The following is an 18,704-nucleotide window of genomic DNA, read 5'->3' as shown; positions in this document are numbered from 1 at the left end:
CACAGTGACTCCAGGAGTTCATCAAAATTCACAACACTGAGATTTGTTGTTATAGTGAGCAATCATCTGATGCACTTCATTCACTCTTTAATTCCCACAGGACAAGATATAAAAGAAGTTTGGACAACCTTAACTATGAAAAGCAGTTGTTTGACTGCATCCTTAACTACAACAGCTACCTTCTTTAAATCAAAAGCGGAAAAAAAAATTTGGTTCAATATCAAATTTCTGCCTATTTTCAAATAAAGAATGTCTTTTATGTAAAATTTGAATTAATTTATTTAATTGTTCTTTTCCAAACAATTTGAAATGCTTTGTTGTAAGAAAATTAGCCAAAAAAGAATTTTTCGTGTATTCTTAGAACAATTTATGATAGAAAGAAAAAAAAAAATATTTCATGATTCTTTCATTATTATGACAAAATTTTTATTATCTACAAGCAAACCTGTTATATAAAAAGGCAAATAATTAAGCAGTAGGCAATCCAAGTTTTCATTTTCCCATATTTTTCTATCCTTATGACTTTTTTAAGCAAAAAATACAACTACAGGTACAAAAATTATCTAAGACTGAAAAAATTAAGAAAACTCTATCGAAAACAGTAAAAATGTTTCCTCTACCTGCCAGGCTTTGAAACCTAGTAAATAAGCCAAATGAAAAGACAATTGCTTCATTCCTTTATCTACTGAAAGCCCTTTAAATACTCTATGGCCTTATACTGTTTTAAAAGTTGCGATGGTCTTTGTAATATATATATTGATGGAAACTGACAGTGCTAAAAATAGTTTGCTTTTGTTTGGAGAATGTTTGAGAATGGAATATGAATAAAATGTTTTTAACAAAAGACCTCAAAAATGATTCTATTTTAACAAGAACATGTAAAATCTATGAAAAATCACACTTTTATCATTAAATTAAAAATAGGTAGGTATTTACCCATCATTTTATTCAACCGGCATATGTGGGTTTGTTCTCAAAGGTTATTTCTAGTGTTCCACAAATGTGATGGCTCCTATTTTTTACACTGATGTGGTGGCTCCTATTTTTTTAACCAGGGATGAAGTGGGGATTGAACTTGAAAAACTTCTTGCTCATGAAACAAACGCTTTATCACTATACCACTACCACTACCACTACCACACACACACACACACACACACACACACACACACACACACACACACACACACACACACACACACACACACACACACACACACACACACACACACACATATATATATACACACAATTACTACAATATATATATATATTGTAGTAATTATGTGAATATTTCTTGTTAAAGAGTGCTCAATACCAAAGTAGAGCAATATATAGTAAAAAAACTAAATAATTATAACACTCGATTTATTTAAAACATCACTCCGAGTTTCACGCAAATAGCGATCATCAGATGTTACAAATCTCAAAAAAAACAATGACAAAAAAAATATATTAAAAATACAGTGGAGTGTCTTCTTTGATGACATTAAAGTTATTCATCATATATTTGTTTTCATGGCGACACTTAGACGCAAGTTCATTTCGCTTATTTAGCAAAGGCAATGGGGATGAAATTATATGATATTTTTCCATCAAGCATAAATTACATGACTTGCCACCAGGTTTAAATGGTTCAGCCTGGTCTAAAATTTTCCACGAAAGGACAGGATTTAAACCTTTCTTTTTAACACTCCACACAAATTTAGAAAGTTCAGTAGAGTTTGACCAACTTTCATAACGAAAGGAATTATTGTGCTTGTAAAGGTGATCTTTAAAAGTTTTTTCTGTAAGCCCAATATAAAATCTGCCTTCATCTTGCGGATTTGTCTTAACATTACATAAATAGATGACATTTTTAGTTAAACATTTTCCATTAAATGGACATAAATTAATCTGTCTGCAATTGCATGTTGGAGCATTAAGGTTTGAAGAATTTGATAAAATTTTATTGTTATGTGAAGCGACGATGTAACGAATATTTGGAAGACAGCTATAGCTAACCTTCAGGTTGTTTCGGTTAAACAGCTTATGGAATTTGTGAGATTTTGGGAAGTTTTTATCAATTAAATTTAGGAAAAGTTTGGCTACATTTGTCTTGACATTAATTGAAAATGGAGGGTTAAACCAACATCTGATGTTCGCTATTTGCGTGAAACTCGGAGTAATGTTTTAAATAAATCGAGTGTTATAATTATTTAGTTTTTTTACTATATATATATATATATATATATATATATATATATATATATATATATATATATATATATATATATATATATATTATATAAATATATATATATACATACATATATATATTTATATATATAAATATATATATATATATGTATAATACATATGTATATATATATATGTAAATATATATAAATATATAAATATATGTATATATACATATATATATATATATATATATATATATATATATATGTATGATAATAATAACAAGATTGAGATGTGGCATAAAGCGGAGCTGACCAAATGAATATGGTCAACTATGACAGCTGAACTGTATATAAGTTTCATATTGTTTTCTTATAGGCATCATAACTATTTTTAAATTAATTAGTAGTTTTGGAATTTTTAACTTCATCTGGAAGTGTGTTCCAAATATTAACCACTCTATTTAAAAAAAAGTATTCTTTTTGACGACAGTTATTTGTGAGCTGTTTGGTTAGTCGTTACTTATTTCTTCTAACTCCACCTGCTGGCCCAGGACAATCGCAGGATTGGGACTTTTTTGGAGGGTGGATCCAGGAAGTAGTATTAAAACCAGTGCTTTCCTTAAAATACTGAATTGCATCTACGGTGTGCTACGTGCTTTGATTGATTGGATATTAAGTAGGGGTAGCCAATCTTCATATTTTTTTCCCCTTAATGAATGGCATAATTTAGTGGCTCTTTTTTGTACTTGTTCAATAACTTTTTCATCGACTTTGTTAAGTGGAGCCCATGCAGGCTTTCCATACTCAAGGTGAGGTCTCACAAATGTGGTATAAAGTGTTTTAAACACGGAAGGGTTCCAGTATCTAAACGTACGCTTGAGTGAAGCTAGTGCTGCATTAGCTTTAACTGCTGCATGTTTTGATTGAGCTGACCATTTTAGATCGCTAGTTATTAAAATTCCAAGATCTCGCTCTTGGTTGGTAGACAATAAGTATGTTCGGCTGTTATCTGGATTTTTGTATGCTAAATTTGTGGTCATAGATTATTGTTTAGGACAATTTTTTATTGTCAATACTTTGCATTTGCTTGCATTAAACTCTATTTTCAAATTATCTGCCCATTTAGCAACAGCATCAAGATCTTTCTGCAGCTGTTCAATGTCAAATTGATTTTTTATTAGTTTGCTGTCATCAGCAAAGAGCTTGAGTGAACATTTGACAACATCTGGCATGTCATTTATGTACATTATAAACAGTAGAGGACCTAGAACAGATCCTTGTGGCACACCACTCTGAACTTTTATCCACTCAGAGTAGTTTTTGTCAACAAAATCTACTCTTTGTTTTCTGTCCATAAGAAATGCTTTTAGCCATCTCAGTAGTTTACCTTTGAAACCATAGGCCTCTAATTTGACAACTAACGCTTCATGAGAGACTTTATCAAAGGCTTTAGCAAAATCCAGATAGATTATGATTGCATAAAGGCCATAGTTCAGTGCCTCTGATGTAATTTCTATTGTCTCTAATAAATTTGTAACACATGATTTATGTCTTACGAAGCCATGTTGATGCTTAGTGATTAACTTGTGCTGAACCAGGTGACTCATCATATGTTTTTTCAACAATCTTTTTATGATTTTACATATTATGGCTGTTAAAGATATTGGTCTATATTCAGATGGGTCATTTTGTTTACCTTTTTCTTTATATATTGGTATCACATTTGCTTCTTTCCAATTATTAGGTATTATACCTGTTTCAAATGATGAAACTATCAGAAGAGAAATAGGCCAAGCTAAACCAGTGGCACACTCGTTGAGAACATAAGTGCTTATACCATCTGGGCCAATCGCTTTGAATTTCTTCAAAGCACTCAACGCGCCAAAAACTGCAGTTTCATTAAGGTCAAATTGATCAATCTTGCATACCTGATCAGTCCTGTTTGGGAATGCAAACTTGTTTTTGTGGTCAATTTTTGAAAAAGCAGACTGAAACTGTTTGTTAAGACATTCTGCTTTTTCAAGCGATTTTGTTAGCTCCATGCTGTCTTTTATCAAAGAGGGTAAACTTTGTAAGTTTACTTTGCTTTTTTTTTGACTGAAATAATAGTTGTATACAACTTTTGGATTAGATTTTGAAAGTGAGACAAGTTTTGATTCATAGCTTTTTCGTGCAGTGACTGCAGTCGCTGCACGAAAAAGCAGTTAAAAAAAGCAATGTCTTTTTTTAACTGCTTGCAAGTTGCTTTGTAGAGTGGGCTGATAGATAGATGAGTAATGGGTGAGCTGGCTAGCAGTTTTGTTGTAAACCATTTTGGTTGTGATCTCTGTTTTTGAGTTGATGATGCTTGATTTGATCGAATCTTTGTATCGAAACTCAATGAGTTGGTTTATCATAATGGGATTGTTTTTAAACTTTTCAAGTTGTTTCCTCCATTCTGCGTCTGCAAAAAATTTGTTTAGATTTTTATAGTCGCCTCTATCATAGTTTAATTTAGTTAGTAATAACGCCCTGGTTGGTGAGATTGATGATTTAAACAAGAAACTCCATGTAAGAGTGCAATGGAAATTATTTTTGATTGAAATGCCAAGAGATGGACCAATATTGAGTTCTATAATTCTGGAGGGGCAGTCAGTTAGCACCAGGTCAAGAGTATTATTGCCAAAAGTAGGTTTCGTGACATGCTGTGCAAGAGCTGCAGTGTTGACAGATTCCAAAAAGTCAGTGCTCGACATTGTTGCATTTTTTCTTAGTGCTGCCACCAGCTGCTGTCCACTGTATTTCAGGGTGATTGAAATCACCAATTATTTGTAACTCTATACCTTTTTTTTTTTGCTATATTTTCAGCAGAAATTAGGCAACAATTAATTGTTCTGTTGAGTTCTATGTTTGCAGATGGCTCTCTATAAATACATCCAAAAAGTAATATTTTACTTTTGTGAAATATTATACAACATACCTGGCTTGGCATTTTACTATGAAGCTCAATTGCATTAAAGTAGGATACTTGTATATCTTGTCATATATAAATTGCAACGCCACCATATGAATCAGGTCTGTTGTTGTTGAAAAGATTGTAATTTGGTAATTGGAATTCTTTACTTTTCAGTTCAACTAAGATCATTTTAGTTGTCTTTCTTTCGTCCCAGACTTGTAAATGAGTATTTTATCTGTACTACAAGTAAATGAAGAAACAATGCCAAAATCTAAATGATTTTGGCATTGTTTCTTCATTTACTTGTAGTACAGATAAAATTTCTCTTACTAACTCGTCATCTTTATCCTTAATTTCAACCTCAGATCCCTGAGATGGTTCAATGTTGCTTATTACAATTTTATTTTCAATACGCTTGCTCTCATCAAACTCCTGCCTTATCTTAGTGATCATGATTAACTGTTCCTCGCTTTTTTTTTACTGAATAACGATGCAAATGTGGATAGTGGTTGTTTATTTGAAAGGTTAAAATTGGTTGTTAAAGTGTTTAGATTTTTTGTTCTAAGTACTTACTTCTCCAGGTCATCTATTTTAGTCGTAAGTTAATATATTGTCTGGTTTTTTTTCTGATCAGAGTCTTCTAAAAGTCTTACTCGATTTGACATGGTGATATGCTGTTCCTGTAACAACTTGATTGATGTTGCTAGAGATTTAAACCAGTCATGGTGCTGTCTTGTTGATGTTGTATTTCCCTGGCCTAGACTAGGCCAGTTTGATAGCAAAACGATTGGATCATCCATTGAAATTACTTGATTTAAGGAAGAAGGGCTACCACCCTAATACAGTGGATTACCTCCTGGTCGAGAACTATTTAGTTTAATTACTTATCTTATTACACAGGGAATAAAAAGTTTCAGTATGTGTTTTTTTCCGTAGTCTATATATATATATATATATATATATATATATATATATATATATATATATATATATATATATATATATATATATATATATATATATATATTTATATATATACATATATATAGACTACAGAAAAAAGTATATATATATAGACTACTATATATATAAGTATATATATATAGACTACTATATATATATGCATATATATATATATATATATATATATATATATTCCGTAGTCTATCTATCTATTTATTTATATATATATATATATATATATATATATATATATATATATATATATATATATATATATATATATATATATATATATATATATATATATATAAATGAGTTCTGGGGGCCCTGTTTGTATCCTTAAACAAGCACACTGACTTTATCAAAACAAAAAAAAACCTTATCAAAATGAACTTCTAATAAACGTGCTCCACATTCACATATATCATCTTTCACAGTAACAAATGGAACATTTTTAAGTAATGACCAAATACAGTTACATCTAAAAATAATTTACAAGAAAAAAAATTAATAATAACCAAAGACCTAAAAAAAAAAAATTAATTAGAATAAAGGTTAAATTAATATTTACAGAAATGATATAAAAGCAACTTAAAAAAAAATCAAAAAAATAACATATTTTTTTAATATTAAAAATATTTTTTTTAAATGGCATCAAATATATTTTAAAATGTAATTTAACATCTTATATATAATTATATTAAATATTATTTATATTCAATAATTTTTTATTAACTTCAAACTATTAAAGCTATTATTTTTTTATTTTTAAAATTACCTGATCTGTTTATTATATGCAATATAATATTTATTATATGCAAGATTTTTTAGTATCAAGTTCTCCTTACAATCACCAATATAATGGTATCCTATCAAAAACATTTTTAGAAAAAATCTTTTGGGTGAAGTAAAGAAAAAAAAAATTTTCTGCTTTTTTTGTTGTTGTTGTTTCCTTTGTAGTTGAAGAGGTTTTATTAATTTATTATTTCTAGCTTTGATGTATTTAATAGTTGGAATAGTTTTGAAAACGAAAAAAGTTTTGATATGAAAACTTAAGTTTTGATATTTGTTTGAATAGTTTTTCCAAATCTATTTTTATTTGATTTTGAAAAATCATTTTTGAAAATCATTTTTAAAGTATGAAAATAATAAAGCATAAAGCATTTCACCCATGACTTCCACACCAATTCCTCAAATACAGAGATAAATGAGATAAATATAAAAGAGATAAATATAAAAGAGATAAACATAAAAGAGATAAGAACATCTTTATATATTGATACAGGTCTCGAATTAACGCAAAAAATCTAATAGCAAAAAACTTTTCTAATTTAATATTTAAATTTCCTCCACCCCGAACCACCCTCTTTGGCTGCCACTTATTTAAATAATATCTCATAATATTCTTGTTTGGCTGGGTTTGAAACAAATTCGCTTACTGTTATAATTTACAGCTACAATTACTGTTATAATTTATAGTTTTGAAAACTTAAGCTGTAGTTGTAGTGTAATGAGTAAGAACTATTTAATACTTTTTAATACTATATATGTGTATTTAAGTATTTAATACTTTTTTAATACTAATTATGATAATACTGACCATTACGATATTACTATTAGTAATTGTTTTTAATTAACATAATACTTAAAAAAGGAAAAGGAAAAAAGCAACATTTAAACAGTTACAAATAGTGTTTAATACACTGATCATACTGACAATAAAACACGTTTTATTTTAAAAAGGTATTGAATTGTTATTGTAAAAACCTATATTAAAGAACAATAAAATGATACTGTAGAGTTTTTTTGTCAATATTAAAAGTTTTAGTCAATATAATAAAACTTTGCTATGTTGTTATATTGTTGTTTTATGCAGTTTATAAGATTAAAAACAAAAATGTGTTTAAAATAAAATGAAGTAAATAGGATTATTATATATTAATATAGGATTATTACAATTAATAGTAGTAATCAGTGGTCATATATATTACAATTAATCAGTAGTAGTAATCAGTGGTCATATATATTACAATTAATCAGTAGTAGTAATCAGTGGTCATATATATTACAATTAATCAGTAGTAGTAATCAGTGGTCATATATAGTAATAGTGTTGGTCAAATACATTTGATCAAATACTTAAACTCTAAATACAAATATTTTCAAATACAAATTCAATTGCAAATATATGTAATCAGCATTTTCCAAATAAAAATATAAAAATAAATATTTGTATGTTAGGTTTAAAAAAAATACAAAGATTTTTTTAATACAATGTTGTTAAAATACACTAATAATTTACGGAAGTCTTTCAATAAATATTCTTTAAGATACAAATTTTTAACTTATTTTAGTGTTAAAAATGAAATAAAAAAATCTTATGTTTATGTTTTTTTTTGGAAAAACATTGTAACAAATATATTTTAATATAATACTAATACAAATATTAATTTTTTTTTTAAATCAAATACAATATGAATACAAATACATTTTGCAAAAACAAGTATTTTTTTGTTAACTCCAAAACATACTAAACTTATTAAATACCACCTTTTTTTCTTGACTTACTGCTTCTTGATCTAGCAGTCAAATAAAAATTTAAGTATAATTAATTACTTTTATTTTGAAAAAGAATTTTATGTTGAATAAAAATCCGTGCGCATGAGAGCAAATGGTTATTCTATTTAAAATATAAATTTAGGGTGATGGACTTTACGAATGACCCTTAATAAAAACCTCAGACAAAAAAATTTATGCTATATTTTTGGAAAAGTCAAAATAGATTAAAAAATAAAAATAAAAATTGCTAAATTAAAAAAGAAAAAAAAATCACATAAAAACAAAAACAAATTGCAAAAGTAATATAGCAAAAGAACACTGTAAAAACTTTATATATTTATAAAAGAACAATTTAACAACTTATAAGAGAACGCTGTAACAACTTATAAGGAAACACTCTAACAACTTATAAAGGAGCACTGTAACAGCTTTATATATTGATAAGAGAATTATTAGTGGCTATTATGTAGTAGATTTTATTTTTTTGGACAAAATAAAAACTTGAAATATAGCTTCTAAAACTTGGCATTTTTCAGAGCAGAATAGACTTACTTTGTCATTTTACAATGGAAATTAGGCATATAACATGTTGAAAGTTTTGGCAATCCTGCCACCAACTCAAACTTTTTGTCGATGGTTATTCTAATAATGATTTGATTCTAATAATTCTAATAATGATTTGATAACTTCTCTTTACTTTACCTATCTAATAAACTTTTGAAATATCTAAAATGTTAAGCTTTAACAGTTTTATAACTATAAATTGTGGATTTAATTTTACAAAAAATGCTGTGTAACAGTAACACTAAATTCTAATTTTGTTTTTTCAATAAATATGCTTTTTATGTACTTTTATATATATTACAATTTTGCTAATTTCTAATTTGTATTCAAATTACAAGTAAAAAGTTAAAAAGATATTTACTTATTGCATATGACACTTACTTATTGCAACTTAGCTGCCATTTAGGTGCACTGAAGGGTTCCAACACTAGTACACCACCATCACAAGCATCACACTCCATCACTGAGAGGTTAGCAAGTGAATGTTTGCAGGTAGGATGAGTGCATTGATTACAACCACTTTTTTCTTTCATTCCATCCAATGGAGGGTTAGAAAAGCAAAATGGACAAAGTGGGAAACTCTGATAACAAAGTGGAGAAAAGTTAAAAAGTATTAAGTATAATATATAAATAGCTTGTAAGTTTAATATATAAATAGCTTGCAAGTAACTTAAATAACTTTTGCTACTCATTTAAGTAATTAACTTTATATCTATTTATATTTATTTATTACCTTTTATTTATTACCTTTATATCTATTTATCTATTGAATTATTAAGTAACAGTAATTTCTTGATTACTTTTAAAAAAAGGTACAAAAACATTTTTATGAATCCATGAAATGTATCTAATGTATATTTATATAATGTATATATAAAAAGACATAAAAAAAAAGATAACCTTTGTTGCTCCTCCTCTTGTCCATAAAAGTAACTCAAAATCATCTAAAGGACACTTCAATTCCTAAATTAAACTTTATATATTTAATTTTTTTTAATTATTTTATTTTATTTAACTTTAATTCCTAAATTAAAAAATTCTTATTCTATCTTTTTAATCACAATTTTCCAGACCATCATTTTTCACTCTTATGCTAATTAAGTAATTTAAATTTTCAGTAAATAAAAAAGTCTGTAATTTAAACACTTATGCTAAATTTGAACATTTAAATTTAGCATAAGTGTTTAAATTACATTTAAATTAAGTGAAAATGAATGGTGTTATCACTATAATCTTAGATCAATTTGATTAAAAGATTTATTAAAAAATTAATTAAATAAGTTTATTAATTAAGGCAAATATTACCCTCTTGCCCTCTAAGCACTTTTTTAGAAAAAAATTTCTTAAAGATTATCAAAAACAACTGATTTCACAGATCCAAGGGTGAAGTTAAATGAAAAATTTTTTTTTGTATTTTGAATAGAAAAATAATATTTGATAACAGACTCACTGTATTTATGTAATTTATTATATAATAATATATATATATATATATATATATATATATATATATATATATATATATGTATATATATATATATATATATATATATATATATATATATATAATATTATTTATTCCGAATATATACTTTTTATTTTTTTAAATTAGTAAATCTACTATAAAATTGAGAAACATCTATAAACTGGGAATCTGACAAGACTCATCTTGACCCAAAAACCAATTAACCGGTTCCATTTGTTGTAGTTGTAAATTATTTTACAATAACTATTTGTAAGTTGGACTTTTAATATTATAAAATATTTAGATTAAAAAATTTAAATAAATGAGAAAGAAAGAAGTAAAAAAAAAGTAGAATACATTTAAAGATCTAAAAAAAAACAGTTTATTATCAAAAAGCTAAGCCAGGTTTAAAAGGTAATTCTTCAGGGGCGTGTTTAGGGGGTGTCTACTACATCAGTCCACATACCCAAAAAATCAAATAAAAGTTTTCCAACTTGAATATATTATTGAAAAATAAAAGGTTCAACTCTCTCTCTCTCTCTCTCTCTCTCTCTCTCTATATATATATATATATATATATATATATATATATATATATATATTTATATATATATATATATATTTATATATATATAGCCACATCTTTATAAAAACATGTTTTGACATTGAACAGTTATTAGAATAAAGTATTTGAATTCTTTGTTTCTGTATATAAATGTATAACTTTTTCACTCTTGGTAAGTATTTATATAAAATTTATTTATAATTAAAAGTTATGTATACACTTATATAAAAAACTTTATTTATAATGAGGCAAATGTAAAAAAAAAATATTTTTGCAACATGTAGTGTCAGGACATAAAGGTCTTTATTAAAACTGCAAGTCATTGAGAACCTGTGAATAAATTAAACAGGGTATTTCAAAAATTTAGTCATAAAAATGTTTGTTGTTCAACATTATATTTTGTTTTAATTTTGATTTTTGTTATAAAAAAATAAAGTTTTCCGCACTACTGACACTTCTTTATTGTTGCTGTACACTACCGATACTTCCATGCTATTGTTGTACACTACTAATACTTCTTTGTTATTTTTGTACACTACTAATACTTCTTTGTTATTGTTGTACACTACTAAAACTTCTTTGTTATTGTTGTACACTACTGATACGTTTTTATTTGATTTTTATCTTTTTTTCGTTATCTTGAATTTTGTCTACAGAAATCTTGTAATAAAAAAATTATAACCTGTATATATTAGACATTGTGACAACTGAGCTATTTTCATAAAATAATATTTTTTAGTTTGCAAAAATCATTATTTCGGTTTTAGTGACCAACATTTAGTGATGTTGTAAATTAGTATTAAAAGAATTACTGAAACATTTTTATAAAATATGTATCAATATATAAAATATATATCAATCTTATAATTAATTCAATTAATATAAAATACACTTTTGAACTTACCCAAGAAAATTCCTGTACCCGCCCCTGTTCTAAGATTTATATAGGACCATAAAGTTGAAAGTGGTCAGACTGGAAAAAAAATGCCTAAGAAATATATAAAATGCCAAGAAAAATCAATTGATAAGAAGGACAGTGTTTCACAGCATAGCTTAGGTAAAAGATTTAATGTTTCCCAGCAGTATATATCCAAAATTATCAACGAAAAGACAAGCATTCAATATTGTAAAAAAACTCAATCAGGAGCGATCTGAAAGATTTCAAATGCAGCCAGTCTAAAGCAGTTTGATAAATGAAACATGCCTATAAGTGAATTTAAAGTTTATTTTTATGCCAAATGGTATCTACAATGATGACAATAATGACACTTATAAAGCTCCTTTTATTGACATAAAAGCAATACACCAAATACATCAGTACTAAAAACTTTGTGCTAAACCATATGCTGTCAACACAGTTTTAAACTTTCTATACAAACATATCTGGTATTGAGATTTTTTTTGTCATTTAAGGAAAAAATAAATATTGCAAAAGCATTTCTAACTTTTAAAAATGCTGCTTTCAATTGGTACAATACTGAAAATAAATCAAAAATAAATATATAAAAGATAAAACAAAAATTAAGATTTATTCCAAATCTTTTTTTGTGATCAAATAAAGATTTGGAATAGTTCTTAACTTTTGAGCAGTTGGAATGATTTAGCAATATGTTAACTGATATAATAATGAGGAGGATTAACAGAACACATAGCTAACTGTTAAAAAAGTTTAGCATGCTTTTTTTCTGAAAGACGTTTAAATAAACATTCTAAAAGTAAATGTGTTGAAAGCTTATCTGCTTTTGATAAAAAGAAGAAAAGTGGTGAAAATGAACATAAAAACAACTGACTTTATTTGTTTTTGGACCTGTGAAATGTTGTTTTTGATAATTTTTTTTTTATAAAAAAAAAATGCTTATATTATTATATTATTTATATATATATACAAATACACACACAGTATATATAAATATATATAAAGCTACTAGGAGACTCCTACTATAGGAACCAAAGAAATAAATTTTTGTAAACAATTATATAACAATAATAAAGTATATAGTAACAAAGACTTAAACAGTGTAAAATGAAACTTAGCAAACATGTAGTAAAAAATGTAAAAAAATAATAATTACAATGATGCTAATTATGAGTTTTGAAGCTACTTACGTTATATATCTTGACATATCCATCTTGAGGTAGAGCATATGTCTCATTGCAATTTGAACAATGTAAACGAAAAGGTTTTGTTGTTATGTATTTCATATATCTATAAATAATAATAACTTACAAATAATTAAACTAATAATTAATAAAAACCACATTATCAAAAATAATAACAATAATAATAATAATAATAATAATAATAATAATAACAACCTTCATTTTAAAAACATTTTAAAGAAAATGTTAAAAATAAGTAATTTTTGATTTTTATACCATCACCAATCCAAAAACTGGCTTTGCCAAGAACTTGAATAAATAAGTAAAAAAAAGTAAATAATAATTAAATATGATTAAATAATATAAAATAATAAAATATTGAAAATAACTTTGAAACTTAAAAGATTATGGTTATTAAAAATAAGATTATTAAAAACAAACCCCCTGTAAAACAAGATTATTAAAAACAGACCCCCTGTAAAACAAGATTATTAAAAACAGACCCCCTATAAAAAACTGATTCTAAATGCTTATTTACATTACTTTAAAATAATTATATTTAATATATGTATTATATTTAATATATGTAAATCAACATTATATGAGGTGTTTTAAAGTGAAAAAAAACTGTTTCTATATGCTTAATTTTATTACTTTAAAATAATTATATTTAATATACACTACCATCCATAATTATTCAAATGGTAATACTTTATGATATAAGATATCAAAGTTTTACTAACTATTGGGAGAAAACCATAAACAAAATATATCTGAATTATATGTTATCTTCCTATTTATTAGGTTTACAAAAAAATTTATATAGAGCCCCATTAGATTAGTTATATTTTACTTGCTTATTATTCATTAGCAACAATAATTGTCATACATATTCTTGGCATTCTACTTAACCACTTATCCAATATGTTGAAGTCAATTTTATGCCACGTATAAGTTTTTTCCACCATCTTATGCATCATTAGGCAATTTTTGACATTACTTCTAATTCATATCAAAAAAAATCCGATAGGAGAACAAACAACCTTCTCTTGAAACCAAAAACTTAAAACTTCAATATGTCCACATTTACAGTCATTGATGTTCCATCTTTTATGTAGTTCTATTCACTTTTTAATATTCTTATGATTTCATTCAAATACATTTCAATCAAAATAATTTTACATTTTTTTAAATTATCTTTCAAAAATAAACATAAAAAATAGTTAAATAAAAAGTAGCAATTTTTAACAATGTTTCAATTAAAATCAAATGATTCAATTATGAACGGTGTCAAATTTAATACGTCATACTAATGTAAATCAACGTTATATGTGGTGTTTTAAAGTTGATATCTTAAAAATTGCTTTGAACCAAGTGTCCTAATTTCTAAAGGATAATTTTTACCGAGTTTATTAAATAACATGTTATAAATAAAAATCTGGACAAACTTTGTAACTTCAATTTATATGTCTAACAATGTTTTTTAATTTGATAATCTTACCTATTATGTTGCAAACTTATTTCTCTACAATATAACAGTCTTTTTTTTTTTTGAGTTGAATCATTACTCCATAAACAAGTGTACGCTTTTTTGGATTTGCATCCAAAAGAGAATAAAATGTTTGCAGTTAATCATTTTTGCATGGAAAATATACTAAAATTAATCATGTACGATATACTGCAACGAAAGGAAATCAATATAGGACCATAAAGTTGAAAGTGGTCGGACTGGAAAAAAAATGCCTAAGAAATATATAAAATGCCTAGAAAAATCGATTGATAAGAAGGACGGTGTTTCACAGCATAGCTTAGGTAAAAGATTTAATGTTTCCCAGCAGTATATATCCAAAATTATCAACGAAAAGACGAGCATTCAATATTGTAAAAAAACTAAAGCGCCAAAAAGAACATTGGCTCAGAAAGCTGCAGTGCTGAAAATTGGTTGTACTTCTCTGGAAAAATTTCTTCGACGAATCGTATTTTACAACACAAAGATTTCTGACAAAGCAGAATATTATACTTCTAATCCTGATGCAATTCTTTATGAGGTCAAGCTCAAAAGAAAAAGCAAATGTGAACCAAAATTATTAGTTTGGATAGCCCTGTCAGAGAAAGGGGTCTTAAAGCATTACAATGCTCTTTTGGGTCAAGCAGTTGACAAGGATATGTACATTTCCAAATACCTGGTTAAATTAAAGAAGTTCATTAACAAGGTTTATAAAAACAACAAAATTGTGATCTGGCTTGATCTAGTTGACTGTGTTCAGCGAAATGGACTGATAAACAAATTTCTTTTAAATACAAATTTTTTGTTAATTTGCTTTTAAAATTTAAAAAATTGATAAAGAGATATTAATTTTCAAAGTTTGTCAAGATTTTTAGTTGTTACATGTTATACAAATTTTTAAAAAAATAAACATAAAACAAAATGTATAAAACATATAAAATATAAATTAAAATTTGACACAAAATTACTCTATAGATGAATATTAAACATTTATGGGATGGAATAGATATACTCCATATATTTATTTCATACACAAAATTATATTATATCAATATATAACCACAAAATAATGTAGGCATTTTTTTTATCAAGAAATCAGTCAAGTAAGTTTTTATTGACTGAAAAACTGGAAACTGATCAAAACTATGTTTCAATAAAGCAAACATCGTTTGCCTTATTGAAAAATAATTTTGGCAACATCGTTTATTTTAGTGATTTCTTGGAGTAGCAGACTTTCTCATAGTTGTATCATTCTAGTGACTTTCATTATATCATTCTAGTGACTTTCTCATAGTTATATCATCCTAGTGACTTTCTTATAGTTATATCATTCTAGTGACTTTCTCATAGTTATATCATTCTAGTGACTTTCTCATAGTTATACCATCCTAGTGATTTTCTCATAGTAGTACCATTCTAGTGATTTTCTCATAGTAGTACCATTTCATGTGACTTTCTTGTTGTAATATAATTTTAGTTCTGAGACTCTTTCATTTATAGACTTTATGTCTCATTTATCATACCATTCGAGTGGACTTCTTGCTGTCAAATTATGTTTTAGAATAAATAACAAAAGAACTTTTTTTAACATTCTTCTTTATATAAATTTTAGTTTGAAGTCTTATGAGTAATGTTATTGGGTGCAAAGAAGCTAACCTTTGCATTTAAGAAATTTAAACATTTTACAAAGAACATGATAGTAAATATAAAAGTTTGAATATTTGCAACAACTTTAACGTACTTGAATTTGTTGGCAACAAAAGCGTTAAAACTTCTTTAGTATTGAAAAACTAAAAACATCCAGTTACCTGATAGATCTTTAAATTTTAAAATTGAACAACAATAGTTATTCATCTTTGAATTTTAAAAAAACCAAGAAATTTATTTTGAGAACGAAACGAGAAAGTGCTAAAATTTTGAAAACAAAAATAAAAAAATTGTTATCACTAATATCATTTTGACATCACTGATATCAATTTTTTCTATAATATAAAAGTAAACAACAAAATTTAATTATATTCTTATAATTAAATTATAAATTTAATTAACACTCTTTAAATAATGAGAAAAGAAATTATGTAAATCTAAAAAAAAAGAATAATTATTTTACATAAAATTATTAAAAATTGAATGTTCGCACCTTCTACATTTTCCACAGCGTGATATTGGTTTCCCACTTTCTGATAATTTTGTAAAAGAACACTCAAATAATTCATCCATGCTATCAATATGTTTCATAAAATAGTCAAACTTTTTCTCAAACATATCCACTGAATATTCTAGAACAGCTTTATAATCTGCTTTCCCACTGGAAATCATATTCAATTGTCTCTCAACAGCAGCCCTCATGGTTGGTAATGCTAATTCAGGATCAATCTGTAAAATAAAAACATTTATAAATATTTTAAAATAAAATATTAGATAGATTAAATATATTGTGTTAAAATAAAAAATTAGATTAAATATTTTGTGTTAAAAAGTGTTCAAGAGTGTTTTCAAACATAAGACATAGATAAAAGTGTTCAAGAGTGTTTTCAAACATAAGACATAGATAAAAGTGTTCAAGAGTGTTTTCAAACATAAGACATAGATAAAAGTGTTCAAGAGTGTTTTCAAACATAAGACATAGATAAAAGTGTTCAAGAGTGTTTTCAAACATAAGACATAGATAAAAGAGTTTCAGTAAATACATAGACTAGGTTGTAGTAGGTTGTTAATAAAGATGTTAGAGGTTTAAACTCACTTTACACTTCTGAGAAAAAAATTAAAAAAAACAAACTCATACTTCATTTTGATATAATAATTTATAAAACTCATACTGTAATACAACATTATAATATGATATTGTATTACTATATTGTAGTAATTTAATTACTTTATTAATGAAAATAAACAAAAATATAAATTGAATTTTTAAAAAAGAAAACAAGATTTATAACTTAGTACATTTATAAATTAAAAACATTTTTTTGATCAATGCGAAAATGTACAATTCATTTCACAAGGTTCATTTGCTTCTAATAAAAAAAAATCTTTTCTGCTGGTGATTTATCTTAATTGCAATTTTGCATTTCGTCACGTTATTTTGAGAAGGTTCTTTTTTTCAAATTTCAAAAACTGAAACTTTTTATTTTAGGAGAACTTTAAAAAAAAATTTTTAACTTTTTTTAATGTTCAATTAAAAAAATTTATATTACTGTTTTTTTTTTGTTTATGTATTCTTTTTTTGATTGATGTATAAAAGTATATAAATAGACTAAAAACTATTATATAAATATTTTTATTGAGACTAAAAAAAAAGAAAAAAGGATGTATTTGTTATTCTCCAAATATAAAAAAAAATCAGTTAGAACTTTGTCAAACTAACGTGATAATTTGTCTTGAAAACCCAATCTGCTGTATTTAAACAGATTTCAATAATTAAATTCAAACATGTGATGTAAACTTGCATAAACATTTCTTAACTTTAGAGATTTCACCAATCATCTGTATATGTATGAATATTTGAATAAAATTAGCATGTTGATTAAATTTGATCCAATTAAATCGGTGGTACAGCATTAAAGGAGGAACTTGTAGAAAGTCTATATTATGTTCCAGACTTATACTTTCATTTTAAGAATCACAATATAATGAGTGAAATCTGCTAATTTATATATATATATATATATATATATATATATATATATATATATATATATATATATATATATATTTTACTATGAGAAAGTCACTACGATGGTATAACTATGAGAAAGTCACTAGAATGATATAACTATGAGAAAGTCACTAGAATGATATAGTTGAATTTTGCATGGAAAATATCATAATATATATAAATATACATACATATATATATATAT

The 18,704-nt window shown here is 25.7% G+C and overlaps 2 protein-coding genes across 3 annotated transcripts in view; both read right to left on the bottom strand.

Annotated features, from left to right (window-relative positions):
• Positions 1-18,704, bottom strand: part of LOC100213698 (DNA topoisomerase 3-beta-1) — a 47,603-nt gene that overhangs the window by 2,016 nt on the left and 26,883 nt on the right. For both annotated transcript variants that reach the window (XM_065790202.1, XM_065790203.1), the window contains exons 12-16: positions 16,982-17,217; positions 13,341-13,440; positions 10,105-10,167; positions 9,586-9,785; positions 6,460-6,562 (exon numbers count right to left, since the gene is read on the bottom strand). In XM_065790202.1, the coding sequence (XP_065646274.1) occupies positions 6,460-6,562; positions 9,586-9,785; positions 10,105-10,167; positions 13,341-13,440; positions 16,982-17,217 (702 nt within the window). The remainder of the gene's footprint in view (positions 1-6,459; positions 6,563-9,585; positions 9,786-10,104; positions 10,168-13,340; positions 13,441-16,981; positions 17,218-18,704) is intronic.
• Positions 1-18,704, bottom strand: part of LOC101237210 (four-domain proteases inhibitor) — a 72,308-nt gene that overhangs the window by 35,206 nt on the left and 18,398 nt on the right. The gene's annotated exons all lie outside the window — the stretch shown is intronic.

The sequence above is a fragment of the Hydra vulgaris genome, chromosome 02 (assembly GCF_038396675.1).
Source record: "Hydra vulgaris chromosome 02, alternate assembly HydraT2T_AEP".
Classification (NCBI taxonomy): Eukaryota; Metazoa; Cnidaria; class Hydrozoa; order Anthoathecata; family Hydridae; genus Hydra; species Hydra vulgaris.
Note: the sequence above shows the minus strand (reverse complement) of the source record. Positions and strands in the feature narration are given on the sequence as shown.